Below are 25,215 nucleotides of genomic sequence, written 5' to 3'. Positions count from 1 at the left end.
GCTCCAAAACTGATCAGGCTACTTGCAAACCTATGCTCCAGGTAACCTCTACTCCACTACAGTCAAAGTCGATCCATTTGAATGCTCTAACTGGCAAACCATCTCAATATATGTGCATACCAAGCCATGCTAATCCAGTTGTCTGCTCACCATCTTAAAAATGGCATTGATTTGGAGTGGCATCATGGCAAACTTTGCTTGTACGATCTGATGAGGAGTTTAGGGCTTGCTCTAAATCATATGGGACCCCATAATCACCTGTAGCCTCTCCAATCTCCTCCACTCATTCACCAAGAGATCACTTTCCCAAAAGGGTGTTGCATACATGGTCTTCGGCTACACTAGGATATTAAACAATGACCCCTTTGTCGAGGGATCCTGGTAGTGTGCCTAAAAGCCCTATCACTCGGGTCCAGCCAAAGCTCCCTGATTCTCGTAAGCCATGCCCTGGCTGCATTAAAGTCGCCTAGGAGGAGAGTCTCCCCTTGCCTGGAGAACTCCAAGATGTCTTTGTGTATCATCTCATATGGGTTGTAGCCCTCCGCGGTGATCCCATGCACACATAACAATGTATACGGTGGGGGAAAGTAGCATACTGCAATGAAGATCGGATGTATGGTCACATCAGGTGTCTAAACTCATATCTACGTATTGTGCATGCTCCTCCTTCTGCATCATAGATATGAGCAATCTCAAGTGTGATCTGAAAAGAATTGCTACACCCCCAGAGCCTTGTACCCCACTCTCTCTTGTCATCTCCTTCTCTTAAGTGTATCCAATCCCTAGGGTAGCCCTCTCTTAGGGCTTTCATGTGTCTCAATATAAAAGTGACATCACTATCAAAGTAGGTCTCTAAGAACCCCTCTGGATCTCATAGGGTACTGTTGCAATCCCACATAGCCATGTGCAATCTATCTTGTACCCCTACCCCACAAGCTTGACACTGTCATACACTGTTTTTATCCCTTTCTCCTATTCCTCCTTTTTCTCATATAATCACCTTTTGCCTCTACATGCAGCCCATGTCTCTTCCTATCTTATTTCCATTACGTGAATAATTCCCTCCCTTCTGTGCTCTTGCTGCAAGAGTATGAGGTCATCGTTGAGGTAGGTCCTCCTCCCCTTCAATGTTGCCGGCATTCCCATGAAGGTTGATCTGTCCGCTGCAGTTCTGAATTAGATCACCATTGGCCTTGCTGGTGCATCAGCCTTACCTACTCTCCAAGCTGCCTCAAAACTCAGATTTATGCCCATTTTGTTAACCAAAGCTTCAACAGTCAAAGTGTGTACAGAGTCTATTTGGTTGCTACAAAAGGGTTGATTGTTTGGTTGCTCAGGCGATTTTCAGGAGCTATGTCAACAAAGAAAGGTTCTTGTGGTGGACATTCGGTAGGTGCTTCAAAGATTCCGATGGAGGCAGTGGGACCAGTGGAGGTGCTTTGGCACCTACGGTCACTGTTCATACGACAATCATGCCCTCTTCGACAATTCCCAAATTTTGGAGAGACCGGGAAGTTTGGACGGGACATTATTTTATATGGAAGGTAAAGACCCGGAGCCATTTCGTGGCCACGAGGCTATGGAAGATCACAACAAGAGTGGATCCAATGCCCGTAGACATTAATGATGTGACGGGTAATGTTATCCTTGCTGTAGATCCATATGAGCTTGAAGCGTGGGAGGACAAGGATGCCTAGGCCCTAGCATTGATCATAGGGATGACAGCAGATGTGGTGATCCTCACATCCAGATGGTGGACACTTCGATAGAAGCGTGGATCACTTTGAAGGACTTATACGAGACGGACAATACATCCGGATCTTAGCTCTAAATCATCAATGTTCAATATGAGCTTGGATGAAGGAGATACAATCCATGACCATCTCACTAAGGTGAAGGTGGTGAGAGATCAGCTAGCCTCAATTGGTCGGTAGGTGGACTCAAGCCACTTGGCCTTGCTGGTACTTGGATGCTACCATGGGCTTTCAAGGGCTTCGTTATGACTATAACAGCAAGAGAGAGGGACATACCTCTAACTTTTGAGGAACTGGGTCCCTTATTGCTATAGGAGGAGGCTCAGGAGATAGTCTATAACCAAAAGCGATGACGAGGCGTTGCTGGCAAAGGATAAAGTCGGCAAGGGGAAGGGCAAGCCTAGTAGTGGCAAGCCCAAGAAGGACAACTCTGAGGACGAAGAGGACACTTCAAAAAACAAGGAAAAGAGGAAGCAAAAGAAGAAATGCTTCTACTGTGATATGCTAGGCCATTTTGCGAAGGATTGCAGTGACATGACCGAGTGATGCTAAGATCGTGTATGCAGACCCACAAGTTACGGTGAGGATGTCTGATATTGAGATGTGGGCGATGAGGACTCCGGAACCATTGTGAAGGTTAAGGATAGCATTGAGTGCTTGGACTCTTCCAAGTGCTTGGCTGATGGTATTGACATAAGGGCAGATTCTATGGAGTGGCCTAGGGTTTCAGGGCCAGATGGATGTTGTGGTTGAGAACGGGGCATTACAAGACTACACAAGGCAATTGAATGTGCCTCTATGAGGTGCATGGTTTGCTTTCAGAGCAAGCACATAGACACGACGAGGTTCTGGTATGTACTTTATGTCATTGATTTGAGCCTTTATACTAGAGCGCTCCTACTTAGAAACAAGGACACCGATTGGCCCCAAACGTTGGTGCCCCTTGCGGTATTTATTTAACATTCATTTGAAGCCAAGTGGCTAATTACAAAGGTCTCTGGGAAGCTGCGCCATAGGCAAACCAACGCCCGCAGACTCCCCGTCCAGCCCACCCTGTAATTCCCTGCTCAACTCCAAACGGTGAAATGGCATCCAATTACTAGACAATCATGTATCTTCAGCCAACCAAAGCGTGCAACAGAGACCCCAATAGCATCCATTGTCTGTGCCACGCCTACAATTGCACAACCGAGTGCCCAACCAGCCGAACCAACTGAACCACTGCAAGACAAAGCCTTCAACAGCCAAACTCTAGTGCAATCAATCGACCAAGCACTCCTAAACAGGTTGCCTCAACCTATAGCCTCCCTGGCCACTGCCCAACAACATAAATCAATCTTTCTTCGTGAGGAAAGAAACCCAAACGCAATAACTAGCCAACAACCAATCAGGGAACGGAAAAAGCAGGCAAAAACAAGTCTTCTTCTACCAAGTATCCACAGAAGATAGGTCACCGGGGCTGGAAAACCCTGGATCCTAGAGAGAGAAGATGATTCTGCTCTGGCACAGCCCCAAAAGCAGCTTAGAAGAGAACACCCACGCCTGGAAAGTTACCAAAATCAGCAGCAACACCCCGAAAGCTCCAGAAATCAAATCGCGAGTTTCCCTGCAGAGCCTGGACAGCCTAGCCTAGACAGCCTGGAAGCAAATCGCAATCTTCTGTGGCAGCCTGGACAGCCTGGAAACGCCTAGAACAGCCCTGGAACAGGATGCAGTCACCTGGCACAGTCCGGAAGACCTATAGATGAAATCGCAATCTGCAAGAGGCTCCTGGATCAGGTGCGATTTCCTCTGGCATGCCCTGGATGCACTGGAACTGGCCCTGGGTGATGGCAATTTTCCTTAGCAGGCTCTGGAAGCTCACAACTGATGATCTGGCTCCTCTGGAACTGATTTTGGCCTTCTGCCCCCAAAAATAGGGCTCTCAGCTCTTTTTGGAGTCTCGTGCTAAAATTAGAAATTTTTAGTACACCACTCTTTTGGCCCCCTGTTGCACACTTTGGCCCTAGGAATTAATTGCCTAGTAACTGGGCGCACATTCACAATTTCCAAGGGCCCACTAGAGAATTTTAATTCCCCAAGTCCCGCCCCATGGTCAGACCCTCGCGCCCCAGAGGCTCAAGGCAGTCACACGCAAATTACGGGAGTCGCATGACTACAGAAGGGGTCTTCAAATCTCAGAAGTAAATTGCTGGAAGGTGATGATGGACAAGGTGTATTGAAGCCAAAAGGGTACTTGCTTGAGAGCTCAGTGGCAGCACATGGGATATCATTTCTCGAGATAATTCTTTTGTTGCGGACCTTGCTAGAGGAAGGATGACTTCAGACAGACCCTAAGAGCACGGTGCTTGGAAGACTCGAGGATGTTCATTCATTATGAGGGGGACAGTTGAAAGATGGTGGCATTTGGATTGCTCGAGTTCAAAGGCGGGAACGTGACTGAAGGTAGTGGTGCCATCTATTTCTGTCTTGGATGGACCTATGTACCAGGATGGTTTGCTCGACCGGATTTGGAGGAGCAGGAGCCACTAGCCAAGAAGCCAGCAATCAACATCGACACCAGATTGTTCCAGACGACATGGGAGCTGATGGAGCATCTTCATCGACGAGTTGGAATCAGGCCAAGATGTGTTAATGAGAGGGGTGCTGGAAAAGTCGCCTCCCCATCAGTAAGCCCCCATATGAGAGGATGGGAGGTGTACTTAGAGATAGGGCTGCCACATGGGCAGCATACAAACAGTAAGAAAAGCAAGAGAGGGGCTGCCACAAGGTAAGTACATAGGCTGCCATGTGGGCAGCACAGCTCAGTACATACATGAGAGATTAGAGGTCCTTGGAGGCCTGAAACTGTACGGAAACAGTGTCCCTGACTTAAGCAACTGTACGGGACCAATATGCCTAGGCTGGATAGCATGGCAGGCAACGTCAACAGCTCAAAATACTGTGTCATCAGTACAGGTGGAAGGCGGATGCTGTACGGCAGCCTGCAGGAGCCTGGACGGAGTTTTGGCAGGGTTTCCAGCACCTAGTCAGGGCCAAACAGATGGCGGAATGACAGGGCGAAGATTGCGCCTGTATGGGGCAGCATATGGACCAGATCTATGGATATAGCAGAGAGGGTGCTTGTATTGGCGCAGCAGATCTGGGCCAGGAAAGGCCTCACAAAGAGGCGATTTTGGGCAGGCCAGGCCTAAGCCAGCCACAAGGCCAGGTGGGGCCAGCCACAGGGTGGAAAAGGGGCAGCCAACCAGTCGGTTGGGACAGACTGCGAGTTGGCCAATTAGGGCCTGCTGGTCGGTTCATTTGTGAGGCCTTTCAGGGCCTATAAAAGAAGCCACACTTGGGCTCATTTCTCGTCCACCGCAAGCAGCAATCAACAGCAGAGTGGAGCAGCAGAGAAACAACACCCTGGGCCTACATAGTCCAGTGGGACCTGAAGTGCTGCAGCCATAGCTCAGGAAGGAGCTGCACTCTTGGCTGTCTACCAGGGCAGCAAGGAGCAGGGATCAAGGCACGGTGACAAAGCCTACTAAAGCTCGGCAAGGAGCACGCAGGCTTAGGGATCTAGAAGTGTGATGAAGGTAATAGGACAACACCTTTTGGTAAGGACAGAGGACCACGATTTGGTGGGACTCTGGACTCCTTTTGCATTGTGTCCATTGGACAAAAATATATAATTTTTGTTCTATATCTCTCTTGGAGCATTGTCTATTTACCGGCTTCCACATGTATGTTGAGCACACAAAGTAAAGAAGTTTTGAATACCACCCACAACACCACTGTGTGAGCTACTGGGCTTTTCTATCTATCTTCCACTGCGTGTACCCTCTATCAGTGGTTATTTCTAACACCAGCTGTACTGAAAGGGGGGAGTTGGTCCATCTGAATACCTACTATCAAACCATCTGGACACTCGTGCATACCATGCCATGCTGACCCCACTATCGGTTAGTCCACTGAATGACTCTAGTGCCAGCCTCAGTAGTCTCAGTGCATAACATGCCATGCTAACCCTACTATCTCTACAAGTCTCCTGGATGATTCTAGTGCCAGCCTCGGTAGTCTCCAACTAGGCACAGTCCAGACCCTGTGAAGAAAGCATCAATCTGAAGCAATGTTATGGCGAACTCTGCCTATACTATTTGATGAGGAATGAAGGCTTGCTCCAAATCATCCAGGACCCATAGTCACCTGTAGTCTCTCAAATCTCCTCCCGTCAGCTCACACTGAGAGATCACTCCCCCAAAAGGGTGCTGCATACATTCTGTTGACTTGACTAGCGTATCGATTCGACAGAGGGTCCTAAAAGTGTGCTTAGAAGTACTGTTGCTTCATATGATTGTTTTAAAGTCCAATTGATACCCTTCAAGATCTATTGGACTAGACACCACTAAAGGATAGTTAGTGGCCTTCCATCAAAATTATGTGGAAGAAGGAAATCATACAACATATTGTACATGCCTAGCCAATTGGTATGCTAGATCAAACATTTTGCTGCAATGCCCTCATACTTCCTTTAGGTAGGCTCCTAGTTCTTAGTTGGCTGTTCCCAGAAGGTTTTGAGACTGGCCTCATTGTTGCTGTATTTTACCCTGATATGCATGTATGCTCAGCACTGAAGGAGCACATGTTTTTCATTTTCTATCTCCCCAGTTGGGCAGACTTTGTAAGTTCTCAAGTCCCTTGGAATTCTAGATCTTGTCTACCTACCCCCTTCCACCTCCAGATCGTGAGAGCTGGTCCTTATTCTACATATTAGATGCCTCTTGAATAGTGATATGTCCTCCTTGAAGTACTCTTGCATTCCAACATAGAGAAGGGGCCAAATGGATGGAGCAGTGGGGAATACATGCTACGGATATCCCAGAGGGTGTGAAAGATACCGTAAATTTGGTTCTGCAGAAAATGCTACAATTATGGCTAGACCTGGGTCCTCTAATGTAGTTCTACATGCAGGAAATCAATTCAATGGACAAATACATCCTATGGTTTTTGTTGCCTCCATTTCCTTGTGTTGGGATCTTGTTTGCCTGCATTTCTTTAATCTTGTTGAGATAAACCATGTACTACCACAGTTTTTAGAAATATTTATATCTCTAAGGTAGTGGCAAATGTAAGGGGCTAGGGGCATATTTTCTTATAAGGTTTTTTCCCAGTCAGAGTTTGAGTTTGTGGGTGAGTTAACCACCACACATGTTTTGACCCTAGTTAAGGTCCATCCTAGGGTTTTGTCTATATCACGACCCTGAGCTTTGTACTTCATCGTTGTTGCTTCAATTTCAGTTTAGCTTCCTTTAGCTCCATTCTCTCTCGCTTCCTTTTTCAAGATTTGGTATCAAGCTGGATGCCTTGCTCCCTAGTACCTCCCCTGCACCCGTGGATCAATTCTATCATGAAAACCTTGACTTTTATCGCAAAGAACGCAAAGCCAAGTCTCGTTTTTGCTATCCGCCATCTTTTTTTTCAACTCTGGAAAGCTTGTGTAGCTTCCCTCAGCATAGGCAACTGATTCTCGAGGCTTGTGTGATTTTTTCTTTGCTGGTCGACTGGTTTTTGCAATGTTTGGAGCTGTTTCTGATCAGATACAGCTTCAACTTGCTGCTCCAAGCAGACAGGGACAAATTATTTTGGTCTTTTGGTGGCTGTCTACACAGCTGTGCGATGTTTTTCTTATCTTCAACAGGCTGTGCAAGCTGTTTTTGACAGTTTTGGAGCTGTCCAAAGGTGCACAGCTGTGGTCAACCTGTCTTTCGACAGGCTGAACCTGTTTTTGAACATTTCACCTCATCTAGAAGGTTTTTGGAGCTGGCTGCATAGTTTTCTAAAGGATTCACTCAATTTTGCTCTTGTTTGGAGCTGTTCCAGCTCTGCTTCGTGAAGAGTAAGGCTGTGGATCATCTGAGAGCTGATATTTGCACATTTAGTGCGAGTACAGTTCTGTACTTTGCTGTTCCAGCCCTCATTTGAGATGTTTTAACCTCTGTTTTTTGCTCGGGCTGCGTGCTGGCTGCTCACTCGTTTGGATTTGTCCTTGGTACATTCAGCATTCACTTGGGTATATGCCTTGTTCAGCCAAGCATTGGCTGAATTTTGGGTAGAGATTCTGAGATTGCATTTTACATCCCAACATGGGAGTTTTGTGGATTGATTCGAGGCGCATCCTCAAGCCAATTGTTGCTTTGAAGTGGGGGGTATTCACAACACGTGAACTTGTTTGAGTTATTTAACCTCTTTTTCATTTGCTCAAGATGGCACGGAATAGTCCAAATGATCTTCTTGGCATGCTCACCCAAGAGGGTAGGTTGGATCACACCAACTATACTCTCTGGAGCTTTATGATTCATAATCTTTTAGCTGCCAAGGGCCTAGGGGACGATGTCACAGACAAAGACGACTATCCTTGTCCAATTGCGCCAATCAATCCTCCACAGCAAGGGGGCCACCCAGGGGAGGAAGGGGGGGGGGGGGGGGGGGTTGTGGTGGTGGCGCATGCTAGGGCAACAAGGGCAACAACAAGCTGCACCAGTTGGACAAGCACCTACGGATGTCAGTAAAGAGGTTCATCATTTCTCATATTCAGTCCTGTTGGACTTCAAAGCATGCTTGGGATATTTTGGAAGCCATGTATCAAGCTCGCAACGAGGCTAGAGTCTTATTCTTGCTTAGGGAGCTTGGTTCGGTGCACATGGATAAAAGGGATGCTATGCAGGACCATGTCATTAAAATTCAGGATTCGCATGAGAAAACTCTTGAATATAGATGAAGTTATTCCAGATGCGTAGCTCGTTTCCACTATTTTGAACTCATTACTAGAGTCCTATCTTTCTTTCCATACATCACTCAATTTGTCTATGAGAGGAAATCGACATCCTCTCACTTTCAGGAGTCGATGGGGCTCTTGTTGCAGGAGGAACAAACTAGAAAGAATATGTCATCACATACTCGTAGTGGGGAGCAGACATTCTTAGCAAAGGATAAGGGCAAGAAGAAATGTCAGCCCCAATATGACGTTGCTCATAGTTTTGGAAATACTTCTGGACATGCAAGAGGGAAGGATAAAAAGGATGTCAAGAAGCCTATTAAAAAAGGTAAATGCCATTGTTGTAACAAGCCGGGTAATCACATCACTAAGTACCCGAAGAGGCTTTGCAAAAGAAAAGAAGAAAGAGTCTGGTATGGTTGTTTCACACTCATCCCATAATGAAGGGAAAGATATACTTCAGCCAACTTTGTTGAGCATGATTGGGCATTTTAAGGGATGATCTAGAGAAGCGATGCATAAACTGCTTATCAGAATTTGAGAGCACTAGAGGACACACCCTGCATATGGAATCACTATGACTCTCTCATAATTAGACAATGAAAATATGCACCAAACTTCCACCATGGTCATACACCAATACTAAGGCGAGTTACAAGAAATTGAAAGCCAAGTCAAAGACCACAACACAGCAGTTAGGGGTGTTTCAGCAGGGGTATGGGAAGTACAAAGAAAATATCTTGAAATACACAAAATTATAGACGATGACAAAGAGTCACTTCCTACTACGACAAAGCAACAGTGCACCAAGAGAGGGGCAGCGGCTAGATGTTCAGACTAAGCAATAGAGTGAAGGCAGCCAACCTTATGATCAGCTATATACTGCATTGTTATACAAGTCTTTAGGTGTATAGCATTGGAGCTGTGTTAGGTGCAAGCTTTGAAGAAATTTATTCACCAAATTGTAGGGTGAGAGCTTCAGAAAAAAAATATTTTTGGATTAATAACCAGGACACTCCAGGTTGGATTCACAGGGAGGAAACTCCTTTTGTGGAGCTCAACCAAACTTGATCTTGCTTCCAAGGTGGTGGTGTTCAACCAAGTTTTGCTAGCCACGACATGGTGATCCTACCCATGCGGGAAGGAGGCCTCAATATAATTGACCCAAACCTGTAGAGCGGAGCTTTATTATGAAAGATTGTCATCAGAGGACTCTTGCCAGGACACGAACCTTTGAAGGATTTTTTTATTAGATGCATACAGTCTTTGCTCTCCTTCCACTAATGAAGATTGGAACGATAGTACTAGGAAGTGAAACTAATGTTTACCTAAGCCCATCTCAAGGCTCCCTCCCTCCCTCTTATGGCTGCTATCTTGAATGCTTAGAGAGTTCCCCTTCCTCTTTGGAAGAGATTGATAGGCAGTCCTATCATGTGGAATGATAGTATCCTGGAGACCACTTGGTACTTCTCACTATATGCAATGGTCTAGATGGGAGGGAGGTCCTACTTTGTGGGTTCTTGCAAGGTATTCAAAAGGCTACAAGATGATCGCAAATTCCAGATAGTAAGTCATCCCAGAGGGAGAATCCAACAGATTGATGCAGCCCTACCTTTGGATTGGATTCTTCCGGGTGATAGGCCTTCCTCTCGGTCTTTTTGGCTAGGGGCATTGATGAGAGTACGGATCCCACTCCAGGTCATAGCGTTTCACGGATCACATGGGGATGCCTTGGTCTTTGATGTCCATTCTGGGGGCAGGTTATCCAGGTCTACAGAAGGTATACTTATCCATTTTCCATTTCAGCCTGCCAGGGTTGCGGATCATACGGACTAGTACTTCTAAGCTTCAGGATGGCACCTAGACCCTAACCCAGATCACCTTCCCTTGGCTTCATGGAGGCTTTAGCTATCTGGAGGTGTCCCCATAAAGTATTTGTAATGGGATCCCGAGGAGTGGGAATGGATTGATTGTTGGGTGTGTCTATTGTTAGGACTCCCTCATGGGGACGCTTTTGTGATTCAAAGGTGTGAGAGTTGTTGTAAAACCTGAAAGCTCATTGGTTGATGACGTGGAGCATTTGCATGGCACTGCGAGGTGAGTTGTGGTTGGTTCATCCGAGCTGGCCAATACACGGCAATCGTCCGTAGCGTGGCTAGAACATTGGCTGGCTCTTCTGGAGGGTGTCTCCTATTTCAATGGAAGGAAGGACGTTTTTTCTCCTTTTCTAGCTTGCGCAGGCCCAGCTCGTATATGGTCAAGACTACGAGAGTCGTTTTTGTTTTGTCAAGTTTGTTGAAACTTACTGTAGGGTCCCTAGTCGCATGTGTCATGGTATTTTGTATCCAACAAACTCAATAGAGGTGAGGCATGTCCGTTCTTATTGTCTAAATCGATTTAATAAACTTTGCCATCGTTTGGGATCATATCTATGTCACCATCTTGCTGCTGTTTCAAATATATTTGAGAGAGTGAGAGCATGTGAGCTTTGATTTGAAAGATCTCAGTTTTTACTGTTGTGTGATACTGAAACGGAATTATCATTGTCACCTTCAACTCATGAAAAATTATGGTTGTATATGTGTCTCAATTAAGTGTGGACGAGACATAGCTTGCTCTTAAATTCCTACGTATGGTATCAGAGCAGTTCGGTGCTGAGGGCTTGTGAGCATTTGTGAGGGTTTTGAGTGAACTCGAGTGTCTGTAAGGTTGTAGTTTGCGAGCAGAGAGGACTCGTCGTGAGGATTTAAAAGAGTCTTCCTTGACTGTATATAAGTTGATTTGAGGCACTTGAAGTGATGGATCCTTTCAAGGATAAGTTGGAGAATTCCACGTTAAAGTTTAACAAACGGAATTTTGTTTCGTGCCAGATCTCCACCCAGTTATATCTCATGCACAAAGGCTTGTGGGGAGTTGTGTTAGGAACAAAGAAGAAGCCGGGAGCATAAGAATGAGAGGCTGTTGGCATTCTTGAAAGAGCATCGGGCCACGAATATTTTCAGCATGTGGATGTCACAAAAGATAATTGGGAAATACTCAAGTCATTGTTTCACACTAAAATAAAAAATTCAAAGGCTTTGCTGAAACAGGAATTATTTGGCTTTCGTATGGGAGAGACCGAGAGTCTTGGCACTTGTTTGAATCAAATGCACTCAACCTCAAAGCAAGCGACAGCTCTTGGATCCAAAATCGATGAGGAAGACTCCAAGGCAATACTTCTCTCAGCTCTGTCTCACTAGTATCCAGAGAAACAAGACGTGTGTGATGGCCTCACAAGAAGAAGAGTGTCCACCACGATGATTTTCTCTGCCATAGAAATTCCTTTGATGATTGCTGGATTGACTGCCTTGGTTGTACTACTTCGTGCGGCAATCTCTTTCATAGTGTCCAAACTTATGATAGTAGTTGCACTGGATGTTTTGACATGTTGGTGGATGCATTCCCTCATCCTTGGAATCTTCCTCAGTTTGAATGATTTCCTCTTTGCTGAAGCTGATGTTGCTGAGGATGATGTTGATGCTGATTCTAATTCTGAATTTGTTGATGATGATTACCACTTCTCTGTAATGATCTACCTCTGCCTCTGCCTCTACCTCTACTTTTGTCTGAAGCTGTGAATGCCGGATAAGAGAGAGCAGCACTTAATAGCACAGTCACAACGACGATGGCACTAGGTTACTGGAGCAGCTAGAGGTAGTTAACTGTCATTACAGGGAGCTGGAGCTCTGCAAACACCAGGGAGTTGATTGTCCAACGACTAAGTCATGAGGGTGCAAGATGAACATCTTAAGCCTCCCGCCAATAGAGAGGAGGATGCACCAACGGGCAAGGAGTCCGCTTAACAGCAGAACAGGATCGACTCCAAAGAGAGGAGGAGAGAGACGCCTTTGATTGTGTGGAGACACCACTGCTGGAACAGGGAGAGGGTGGAAAGAGGAGATTTGAATATGGTGAAGGAGAGGAGAAAGGAAGAGCTACAAGCTCAGCCGCTTGAGGGTAATCATTAGTGGAGTACTATTATTCATTTGTCCACTCAGTATTCTACGGTCCATTATAGCAAATCCTGACAGAACCTACCTGCCCCTTTACCTTAGTACCAAACTGTCTTGCAAGTAAGACCATGGAGCAGACCAGAAGGGGACAGATGCAGATCTCAGACAAGTTTCAGAGATAACATCCTAGCCCAGCTCCTTGACATTCTCCTTCTCCGAGATATATTTTCAGTGTTGTTTTCCAGTTTCTTTTACTTTACGCTCCATATTATAGAAGGACATCTTATTTCTGTTTGAATGAAATTTTCACTTTTTGTTTTCCTGTGTCACGCCGGTGTCCACACACAAGCACATAGTTTTAATGTAGGGTCTCCTTTTTACTTTATATCATAAGTTTCTGTTTGTAATTTAATTTATGCTTTTTCACTCACTGTATATGTCATGTGTTTGTGTATAGGTCCATGAAGCATGTTTGGTCTCCTAGGATGTAAAAAGATCAGCAATCTCTGTCTCTCTCTCTCTCTCTCCTAGGATGTAACTTGCTTCTTCCTTCTTGCAAACCCCCACCCCATTCTACTGTACATAAAGGATGGTTAGTATGAAACCACCTCACACCTCCTTGTTGTGTCTGCAAGGACCCCGATAGCCTCTCCATCTGGTAAAACAGCTAGCACCCAAGGATGTGATTGATAAAGTGAGGTTGTGCTCGTCCCGTAACCCCAAGCATCACTATTCCAGGTAAAGACCTGCATACAATAAACAACGATTACTTTTGGAAAGCAGAATGCCAACCAAGCGTCATTGTTCCTAAAGAAGGAGTTCATACCCCACATGCAAACCTGAAGCCCAAATGCATTTCAGCCCTTATGAGGAGTAGATCACATACTCTGAGGATAGAATGTGGGGGATGGATGGGCATTGAAGTAACTAAAACAACAAGCGCCATGTTCTAGAATCTTCGGAAATTTTGTGAAGCCGAAAAAAAGACGATCACTTGAAGTTCTCCATCTATAGAAATTGTGCGAACTTCCTTACCCTTATTCCAGTCCGCTCTAGTGATCCACTTACTTCCCCTGTACCGTAAAAGGACGTACCAGCAGGTAACTGCATATTGCCAGAGTCAATTACGCAGCAAATATTATGTACTTCTTAGAAACATGGAGAAGTTTACCAAAATCTTCCATGATTTAAAGCAAACAAAACCATCGACGGAATAGACATCACCTGAATAGTGACAATTTGTTGTCCGTTTTCCGATCTGCAATACGGATGATATTGAGCACGATTAGTTTTGGGAGCTACATCTTCTAAGGGTGTTTCTCGTTTCATGGGATCCGCAAACGATAGTGATGGCGCAGCATCTTTTCTTGCTCCTTCAGTACAGTCGAATCGGAAAACTCCGTCTTCAAGTATTCTCATCGAGACCATTTTTTTTGGAGGAGCCATTGTATCCAAGTCGACTTCTCTGGTGCTGCTTCGTGGCGCTTTGTATTTAGTGCGAATGTTCCCGAATGTGCTGCTGTAGAGATTCGTTCCTGCGTTTGTAAAGGTTGTGTTCATTCATCCAGGGAAACTAATCGCAATAAACGAAGCATTAAGGGATGAGCATTCATTTGCGAGTCAATCTGTTGGCAGTGAGGTCATGCAATTGTGCGTATCAGTGCATGTTGTACTTAGTACCGGATATTGCGGAGGTGATTCCCATAAAAATCACAAGGGAGAAGTTTCTAAGAGAGGTGATTGTTAATGTTCGATGTGATGTTATTGAATCGACAAAACGACATTATTGTAATCTTCTCGCGAGACCCATGGCTTTAAATGGGCGCCATTATATTGCGAAGTGTGTTAACGTGAAATGTGGGTGGATAGGTAAGACGAGCAGAGGGAAAGGGAAGCCACCTAAAGCGTAGTGGGAGGGAAATCGGCGGCTACAGGAGGGAGGAAAGACGGGGGGAGAGGGAAGGAGCTGAGAGGCAAGAAGGGAGAGGCAATTTCGGTCAAGAAGGTGTGAGGAGGAAGGAGCAAAGGTGTGAGGTGTGAGGAAGAAGATGGAGAATGACATGGCAGAAACAGCAGAAAAAGAAAAGGTCTGAAAATTGTAAAGAAAGGCCCGGAAAACGAAGAAACACCTGCAGCTAGCATGCTTTTGCACTGGCTCCAGCATCTGCCTATTCACAAGCCTTTCTTATAAACAACACAATTCCGTCTCTCTCTTTATGTCACATCTTATATTACACCTCAACCTTTTTACCATTTTTCTTCTCAATTGCTTTCAATTTTGCAGATTTTACAAAATTGAGAAAATCTTTTTTTTTTTTTCCCGTGAAAATGAAAATGGTCCACGTTCATTGTATATAGTTTGCAGGTTTTCTCTCAACACTCGGGCTCGGACCACTCTTCAGAGAAAACATTCTCCTTAAGAACCTTCAAGCTCCAAATTTCAAAGGTTTTCTAGCAAATTTTAGGGCATTTTAGTTATATCCCTACTTAACACTTGCACAAATTCACAACCATCAAGTTTCAAATTTTAAAGGTTTTTTTTCACATTCTCATGGCATTTTTGTTTAGCTTAAAATTTGCAAACTCGGTCTCTTGGCAAGGATTGCTTGTTGACCAAACACATGCGAACTTTTTACTTACGTAGAATTTATCTCCCACATACACGTGTCGAACCAGTGTTCACAATTAAAAAATTTCCCTAACACATACAAGAACCTTCAAGTTCAAAAGTTTACAAGTTTTAAGGAAAAAACCTCCTTGAAATTTGCTTTAAAACCTTTTATTTTCAATTAATTTCCAAAATTTACCATTCACCTCACATTAATCCTTGGTTTTTGTGAACACTCTTCTCTTGACAAGGACCATGTCACATCAAATATTATGGCTCACTTACCAAACACATGTGAAGTGTTTCTTCACATTAAATTTATCTCCCACATACAGTTGTCAGCCTTTTACACATTTTCGCCTATTTTTCTTCCCCAATTTCGCATGCGCTCTCTATTTTAGATCGCTAGGGGGACATCGTGGCTCTACTTTCTTTTACAACTCACATGAATGCCAAGGTTGTTTAATGAGCATGATACCAAAGCCAATATTTTTAATTTTTGGGTATAAAAGTCACATAACAAAATACCAATTTCCATTGCATTTAGAAAAATCTCATTAACAAAGTAGAACTTATTAATGTAAGGGCTCTTGTTAATTAAAGGGCTAGCCTATCCTAACCTAACCTAAGGCAACCTAATGTGACCCTGCCTAACCCAACACAACAAAAATTACTTGACAAACCTAACCTAACATAACACAAGGGGAATAAGGGGGGGAGGGAGAGGGAGCAAGGGAACATTGAGGGGGCAAGAGGGGAGGCAATAGGGGAGGGGAGAAGGGCAAGGCAGGGTGAGGGGAGAGGGAGAACAAGGGGGGGAGAGGTGAAGAAGAGCGGGCAAGGGAGAAGGGCATACTGAATACTACTAGCTCAACAAGAAGGGCATCCAGGTCGTACAACTGAATACTACTAGCTCAACAAGAACAAATGAGAAAGAGATAAAGAAATCCTACCAAAGGTGAAATACTGAAGAGATACAACATGGCATAGTAATTCTATGACAAATAAGGGCATCGAAATAATGAATGCTAGTTGTGGAAAAAACAACTTGACATGCTACAAAAGACATGTGACCAAGATGGCTACACACCTCAAGCGGGCATGGTATTGATGTAGGTGGATTCAAATATGTGAAGAGAGTGGGAGAGAAGGAAGGTGTCTCACTTGCAGCTTTCTCACAGACACAATGGGGGAATATACACAAAGGTGGAGGTTGAAAACAATTTTCCTCTTCTTAGTTGTGAAAGCCAAAAGAACTCTAAGTACAAAAGAATAGGTGAACCCTATATGTGGGTCTCAAACCAAACTCAACTAACTAAGGTGGCATAGTAACTGAGCCACTAACTAAAGTACATAAAGATAGTTGTCATCCAGCTATTATTCATGGGCGGTGTACCAACCGCATATGCAGCTAACAAGTCGGTGACATAAATACAGAACGGTCACCCTGGCATATCACGAGTGGAGCTCGATATCTCAACACTCCCCCTCGAGCTCAATCCCAATTCCTATACACCAAGTAGGTTTCTGAACTTGCGTAGCTTCTCTGCACCCAATGCCTTCGTGAATATGTCAACTACCTGATCCTCTGTGCTGACATAAACTAGATCAATAAAACCTACTAGAACCTTCTCCCACACATGGTGATAATGCACCTCAATGTGCTTTATTCTAGCATGATAGACTAGGTTATTTGTACTGCTCATGTTGTCACAATAAATGACAATTGGCCCATCTATAGACTAATGCATATCATAAAGTAGCTTATGCAACCAAGCTACCTCACATGTAGCCATTGCTGCACCCCTGTACTCAGCCTCTGTGCTTGACAAGGCAACTGTAGGCTATTTCTTGCTGCTCCAAATGACAGCACCTCCCAAAAGAGAACATCTATCCACTTGTAAATCGTCTATCAGAAATACTACCAGCCCAATCAGCATCAGTGTATCCATGCCATTGTATCTGAACCCTAGTCTCATAAAATAGTCTATAATGCAATGTGGACTTCACATGCCTCAGTATGCATCTAGCCACATCCAAATGCGGTTTCCTTGGAGCCTGCATAAACTGGCTTACCAACCCAACAACATAGCTCAAATCTGGCCTGGTAATAGTCATATAAATCAAACTTCCTACTATGCATCTGTACATAGTAGGGTCTTCCAGAAGCTCACCTGCATCTACGCTGAACTTCACATTTTGCTCCAAAGGAACTGAAATAGGCTTACAGCGTGTCATCCCATATTTGGATAGCATGTTTAATCCATACTGCCTCTGCAAGAGCCATATCCCACTTGTGGATCACCTCAATGCCCAAGAAGTAACGCAGCTCTCCCAAATCCTTCATCTCAAACTTCTACTTCAATAGCATTTTCACATGAAGGATATCTTCATCACTATCACCTGTGATGATCAAATCCTCAACATAAATGACAAGCAGCATAATTCCTTTCTCACATAAAGTGAGAAATCTGCCTTGGAAATCTGAAAGCCAATAGTGACAAGATATTGTCCTATCTTGTCAGACCATGCTCTAGGTGCTTGCTTCAAGCCATACAAGTCTTTCTTCAACCTGCAAACAAACTCAAGATGAACAGCATGAACATAACCTGGTGGCTACTCCATATAGACCTCTTCTTGCAAATCACCATGCAAGAAAGCATTCTTTACATCCATTCGAAGTAAAGACCATCCCTTTGATGCAGCCATAGCAATGACTGCTCTTACGGTTCCCACCCTTGCAACCAAACTGAATGTTTCTTCATAATCAATGCCATATGTTTGTGCATACCCCTTGACAACTAATCTTGCCTTGTATCTGTTCACAGAACCATCTGCATTGTGCTTCATCTTATAAACCCACTTGCAGCCAATGGCATTCTTGTCTTTAGGCAAAGGCACCAATTACCATGTAGCATTTGCTTCTAAGGCATCCATTTCTTCATCCATGGCTTTCTCCCATTTTTCTTTTCCCATGGCTTGCTCAAAAGAAGTGGGTTCTGGTTCATGTATCATTTTGACCATATAGGCATAGTGAATGGTTGTAAATCCATCATATTTCAGCCTATCCACAGGATACCTAGCTCTGGTAGACCTGTGCAAAATAGGCTCACTAGCAGGTGCTCTCAAAACATCCCTTGTCTTCCTTACTCTAGGTGTAACAATAGAAGGAATACCCAACTCATCATTAAGGCTATGTTCTGCTGAGCCACTGGATTCACCATCCACATAAGAGTGACCTGCATTCACATCAACCATGGGCTGATCTACTTTCTCTTTTCCTTTTTGTGATACTTGCATACCACTATCTACATTGCTTTGAGGAGATCCTCCTGATCTGTCCATGGCAAAGTATGTGAACCACTGCTAGAGGACACTACAGGTTCACTAATATTTTGTGATTGCTGGTGTGAATTCTGTGTAGCATTACCTTTTCGTGCATCTACATCATCAATCACATTTACTAGTTTATCCAACTGCTCATCTCATGAAAAACATCTCTGCTTATTGTAAACTTACGAGTAGAAGGGTTATAGCATGTATACCCTTTCTGCTACAGAGAATAACCAATAAAGATGCACTTCTCAGCTTTTCGGTCCAACTTGGATCTCAACTCATCTGGCACATGAACATAGGCAATGCAACCAAAAACTTTCAAATGAGAAATATCTGGTTCCCTACCAGTATACCTCTCCGCTGGCATCATGCCATGTATTGCTGTAGTGGGAGTCCTGTTCATTATGTAGACTACTGTAGCAACTGCTTCAGCCCAATAATAATCTAGCAGGTCTTTTTCGTTGAGCATGGCACAAGATACCTCTCCAATATGCCTATTTTTCCTTTCTGCAACTCCATTTTGCTGTGGGGTATGTCTGCATGAATATTGCTGCTTTATGCCATGCTCCTGCAGGAAACTTGCAAACTCATTTTAGAGGTACTCTCCCCCTCCATCTGACCTTAGGCATTTTATTTGCAGGCCTGTTTCTTTTGCAACCATAGCTTTAAAAGCTTTGAAATGCCCAAACACTTCACTTTTATTTTTCATAAAATACACCCAAACTTTTCTACTGTAGTCATCAATAAAGGTAACAAAATAATGATAGCCTCCAATAGATGCAGCTTTAGTAGTCTACACATCAGAGTGGATTAATTCCAATGGCCTCTTATTCTCTTGAACATGTTTAGGAAATGGTTTCCTTGCCTGTTTTCCGAATTGACAAGCTTCACATAACTTACGCATTTCTGCAACCTTGAACTTAGGTAATCCTGCAATAATATTTTGGGCCTACATTAATTTAAATCACTGTACATTAACATGACCAATGCATTTATGCCAGATATCAATATCTACAACTACACTGGCCCCATGTGCAAACATTGCTACACTCAATTCAGGCATGTCCACATCCAATGTAAACATCCTGCCATTCTTCTTCCCTTTTGCTATCAAGTGATCTTTATTTTTCATATCCTCAACAAAGCATCCATAAGGATAAATCTGACCTGCAAGCCCTGCTCAACCATTTGACCAACAGAAACCAGGTTCTTGGTGATATTCGGGACATGAAATACATGAGACAGGTATTTCTTTTTTCCATCCTGCATAGACAAATGAATTTTACCAATCTGCACAATAGGATGTGCAGTATCATCACCAGTCTCCAAAAATCTTGGTCTTTCCATTTTCCTTGCATCTTGCATCCATTTTGCATGTCCTGTCATGTGGTTTGACGCACCCGAGTCAACATACCACACATTATTGCTTTCTTCTGCACTTGTCATAGAATTGGTCATGTGCTACACCATAAATAGATGCTCATTTTTGTCATCACCTTTTCTACTAGAGGATGCATAATTGCCTTGCTGTAATTTTCTAGTCATGATGTCATTCTGCTTTTTATAACAGTCTTTAACCATATGACCCATTTTACCATAGTAGTAGCATTCAACATTGTTGTTTGCATTTTGGCCTCTGTGCCATCCACCATGATCTCTTTGGCTCCCCCTGCCTCTAAAGTTACCACGTCCTCCTCCATAGGACTGGTTTTCTTGAATTCACTGCATATTCTAATTTCTACCATGGCCTCCAAATCGGCCTGCTCTACCTTTGCCTCTACCTCTTCTAGCATTTGAGTAGAAGAGAGCTTCTTCTGAAGTTCCTCTTGAAGAAGATGCACCGCCATTTCTTTGCTCTTCAGAAATTAGGAAAGCAATCAACCCCTCAAAATCAAGAAAATTCTCATGGACGGCAATGGATGTCCATAATTGTGCATAATCCTTTCCTAGACCATTAATGCAAAACAGTATAAATTAGATGGCCTTTATCCTATTTATTAATGCAAAAGAGTATAAATTAGATGGCCTTCATCCTATTTATCAATGCAAAGATTTCCTCAAATCCAATTCCCTCTTGTTAACCATATCCCTTGTTAGAGGAATGCTTAGTAAACCTTGCAATGTTGAGAAGCTTTTGCAAATAGCTTCAAAGAGCAAAGATTGCAAAGAAGTGCTCATTTGGCTTTGAGGAGAGTATGCAAGCAACAAGTTGCTCTAGCTTGTAGAGAATTGATGGGGGTGGCAAGTTTGATATGGAAGTGTGGCTTGAGTAAATGCAAGCAATTGAGCTTTAGTAGATGCAAGAAATTGAGAAGAACCACATGTGGTGATAGTTGTTGCTACAAGATCAAGAAGATTGAAGGACCACTGACACAAGATCAGAGCTTACTCAATGCTATAAACTATTATCTCATTCACTCTCACCTACCATACTAAACCATAAGCTCTGATACCATGTTGGGACATACTTTGATGCATGTTGAAGTCCACAACTAGAAGCATAAAGCACCATCACTTTATCCATGAGTAGGTCTTCATTGATGAGATTGATCTTGTTCATGTCTCTACACAAGAACAAGTTGCACATATCTTTACAATCTCAACCCTCCCTCAAAAAGTTCAGCTACTACCAACTGTAGTCATGTGGGCACATTTTTAGATTTTTCTTCTTCTACACTTGAATTGCCATAATGCAACTTTTCATCCTCAAAAAATCTAAACATATATTTTGTAAAAAATGCTGTATCAAGTGCAATTTAAGAGGGGATGTTTAGAATAGTGTAAATTGCATTATTTAGAGAGGGCTTTAAGGGTTCATGCCACAAACCCTACCCCTCACTCTAGGGGGTTTTCTTTCATTTCAAAGTAGTGTCATGCCTTGTATACTTCTCTCTCTCTATCTTCTCCAGCAATGATAGTTTTGATCACTATGTTTGGTTGTTTTGGCCATAAATTGGCCAAGAACTATTTGAAAATTTTCTTTCACTAGTATCCTCATTAAAAAAAAAAGAATTTGGAGATCAAAGCATTATTTGTAATTATTTTACATTTGTTTCCTAAGAATAAAATAATCACATGGTACATCTTGTTTGCTGAAAAGGAGATGGAATATTACTATAAATAATAAAAGAGACCTGATGTTCCAACTTCTCATATTCATTAATAACACGAATGATAGCATATCACTTCAAGAAACTTGATGCAAAGTAAACGGACAGGGATGAAAGGGCATAATCGACATTATTTGGGATGAATAGCATAATTTGTATTAAATCTCATCAACGTCGACATCTAAGACATCATGATCCTGATTATCATACAAAAGTTCAAGTATGGCTACATGGAAAGATTTGGAGAATAGATTCAATCTGAAGAATATATCCAAAATAATCATGCTTGAGAATTAATTGAATAATGCAACCAAGTTGTAGAAAAAGATAGGTCATGGTTACCTAATTAGGCTAAAAGACATTATAGATTAGTTGACATCAATCACACAATGATAGTGACAAGCATACTGGGTATAATCTCCCCCCCCCTAGATGAGTGGCTCACTCTTCCTCATCTAGAGTATTTATAATATTTCATAAAAGCACAAGGAGCCAAAATTATCCCTCTCTTCCAAAATAAAATATTTGCTTTACATAGCCTCTTTGGGCCCAAAATTGATTTATGTTTTCTCCAAAATATATTACTCAAACTTTGCAATATTAAATAAATACAAAACTCGCCCATGGCCATAAAAGATGTGCCGTGCAACACCTTGATTGGTACCCTTGCACTAACTCCAATACTCACTATGAGTTCCATCACGTGTATTCAAGCCGTGAATTACATTAGTTATTAAAATTGATTGAATGAATCACCGAATCAACCGATCCCAACATAACCATGATCAAAGAACAATAATCAAGCACAACACCAATAAAACTATTGACATCAATATTAAATGGAATCACCCATAATATCAACCATCTAGCATGGCAAACACACAAGCTAGTTAGGAGTACCCAACTAAACCACACAAAGCATGCACTAGGACCCCCACCATGTTCGGTGCACTCCTATGGAATACTTTTCCATAGTCACACTTGACTAAGATAAAATAATATGCATATCAAGAAATATCAAAAATACATTTTCCATAACATCCCTCATGCTTGGGTTGCAACTAACTTCAGTTGCATGTTTGCTTATAAGAACTTATGAGGTTTAGAGAAGCTTGAAAGAACCACTTTGAGCATCATGTCTCGGAGGATCCTTAAACTTGAGGAAATATTTGACATAAATTATTTTGTTTCTTTTGGTACCTCCATTGAGACGGTAAAAAAGTATCATTAAAAGATCTTAAACTTTCTCATCAACCAAGAGATAGTGAATTTCTTATCTTGTACCAATAGAAATTACTAAACCACATTCATGCAATGCTCATGTTACTTGAGGTATAAGCCCAAGCATTACATTTGTGAGACTTCTCAACATCTATACTGTCCCATACTAGTATGATATTGAGAAACAATAAAAAATATAACACTTGACTCTCTAAGTATTTTTCTGACTATGTGAGTAAATAAGTAACCAAAAGGGGGATTCTTTCACACAAATTCACCATTTAATTCACAAATTCACAAATTCACCCTTAATTCAATTGGAGAAGAACACAATCACACACTGATAATGACAAGCAGACTACGTACAATCTCCCCCCCTTAGATGAATGGCTCACGAGTCCTCATCTAGAGTATTTGCAATATTTCATAAAAGCATAACCAAATTATCCCTCTCTTTCGATATAAGGGATTTGCTTTACATAGCCTTTTTGGGCCCCAAAATTGATTTATGTCTTCTCCAAATTATATTACTCAAACTTTGCAATATTAAAGAAATACAAAATTGACCCATGGCCATAAAAGATGCACCGTCGTGCGACACCTCAATCAGTACCCTCACACTAACTCCAATCCTTGCTAGAGTTTCATCACCTATACACATTAAACTTAAGCTGGTTCTTACCATCTTTTCTTCTTGGATGTTGGTAGGTATGCAGACTCTCCTCTTCAATAAAAGAGATGCTTATCAGAACTTCAGCAAGGTCCAAATTTTTTTGCAAAAATGTTTTTTACAAAAACGTTATTGTCATTTCTTATCAAAGCCTTTATATACTTTTTATGCAATTTCATAGGTGCTTTACCTACATACTCAAACTCTTCCTTAATTCTATAATGTTCTCTTTCTATCCTTTACCCTAAGTCTTTGGTCTTTTCACTATGCAAAAGGGGTTGTTGTCTTGTCTTCCACACACACACACACACACACACACACAAATACTGTCCTAACTATGAATTATTCTTTTATGAATTAACTCGTGAAATCTTCCCTTTACACTTTCTTTTTAACCACCCCACATACCAAGCCCACTAATCGTCCCATACCTCCTCTAATCCCTTCTTAACCCATGCACTCATTTGCTCCTTACTCCAGTTGTGACTTAAACTTCACTTGTGGCTAAATTGTTTTTAAAATTATCTAAGAATCCTTATGGTTGTTTATATTCCTAGGTAAAGCAATACCAAGCCGGGGAAAATAGGCATTACTTGTCTACCCAAATGTAACTATGATGTTCTAACACCTAGTTTGTTTGGATGGTGGCACGTAAGTGGACCCTAACCTCGAAACCTGGACTGTCTGCCTGAGGATTCGACATCTTTTTTCAATATTATGTTTGTCAAACTCAATATTATTAAAAATTCTTAATTTTGATTGAAATTTTTGCAAACTCTACTTGCATTTTTCAACTTAGATGTCTCAAACATTTTTTCCTTATATGTTTCTCTTTTTTAATTTTTTATTGAATTGATGGAATTGATTGTATGGCTCAATTATTGATGGAACTTTTTAATCTACACACACACACACACACACACACACACACACACACACACACACACACATGCACACCACAAATTCGTCCCCAGGATGCACATGTCCTAGGGAGATGGGTGGAATGGAACCCAAGATGGGAAAGAAGAAGGGTCAATAGTATGCCTAAGTGTACCACTTGGGAATATTTTGATCCTCATAGGAAAACTCATGGCAAGAAAAGACCTTTATAGACATGGTATCCTAGGAGGACCTTAGGCTTTGTAAGGACTTATTGGGGATTGACCACCTAATTAATTAATTAGGTATGGACCAAAGATGGATGTAAGGTCGTATGGGGGATATTCTTCCTTGCACTAGTGACTCTTACCTTAATGGTAAAACAAATGGAAGATCATGATCATTTGGCTAAGTTCATGACCCTTATCAATTATATATAGGAACTATGCGGCCCTGAAAGATTATAGGAGGTATATATTGGCAACTATACTAGCTCATAGGTTAATGTAATATTTGAACCATTTTATGGAATATTTTGCCTCAAAATATGATTATGTATAGGGTAATATTTGGGTGTTATTGGTGGTTATTTGCCTCAAGCCACACTATGAAGAGAAAAGAGGGAGACCCCCAAAAAAGGACCCCATGGAATGGTCACGTAGGAATAAGCATAAAGAGTTGCTACACATTATCTAAGAAGTAGGGAGAACCAATAGTTGAAATACGCACTATATTGCACTGGACGAGGTTATGGACAACATTGAAGATGCATGGCCTCGAGCTCATGAAATGACTACATAGTCTTATATGGGTAGTAATAGCTTGGTGCATTCTTCCCCTCCCCTCATGACTACACGACACTAGAGTGACCTTGGATCCTTTAGC

The 25,215-nt window shown here is 42.5% G+C and overlaps 1 protein-coding gene across 5 annotated transcripts in view; it reads right to left on the bottom strand.

Moving 5' to 3' along the window:
• The window catches only part of HGL1 (heteroglycan glucosidase 1), a 156,388-nt gene extending 141,705 nt beyond the window's left edge, over positions 1-14,683 (bottom strand). For 3 of the 5 annotated variants that reach the window (XM_087400305.1, XM_087400306.1, XM_087400303.1), the window contains exons 1-4: positions 14,406-14,629; positions 13,731-14,041; positions 13,542-13,610; positions 13,115-13,252 (exon numbers count right to left, since the gene is read on the bottom strand). In XM_087400305.1, coding sequence (XP_087256431.1) covers positions 13,115-13,252; positions 13,542-13,610; positions 13,731-14,041; positions 14,406-14,568 — 681 coding nt within the window. In that variant the 5' untranslated portion in view covers positions 14,569-14,629. The other 2 variants (XM_087400308.1, XM_087400307.1) reach the window with 2 other exon arrangements.
• Positions 14,684-25,215: the final 10,532 nt, after the last annotated feature.

Source organism: Dipteris shenzhenensis, chromosome 29, assembly GCF_047967505.1.
Source record: "Dipteris shenzhenensis isolate YYH24624 ecotype China chromosome 29, Dip_SZ_1.0, whole genome shotgun sequence".
Lineage (NCBI taxonomy): Eukaryota > Viridiplantae > Streptophyta > Polypodiopsida > Gleicheniales > Dipteridaceae > Dipteris > Dipteris shenzhenensis.
Note: the sequence above shows the minus strand (reverse complement) of the source record. Positions and strands in the feature narration are given on the sequence as shown.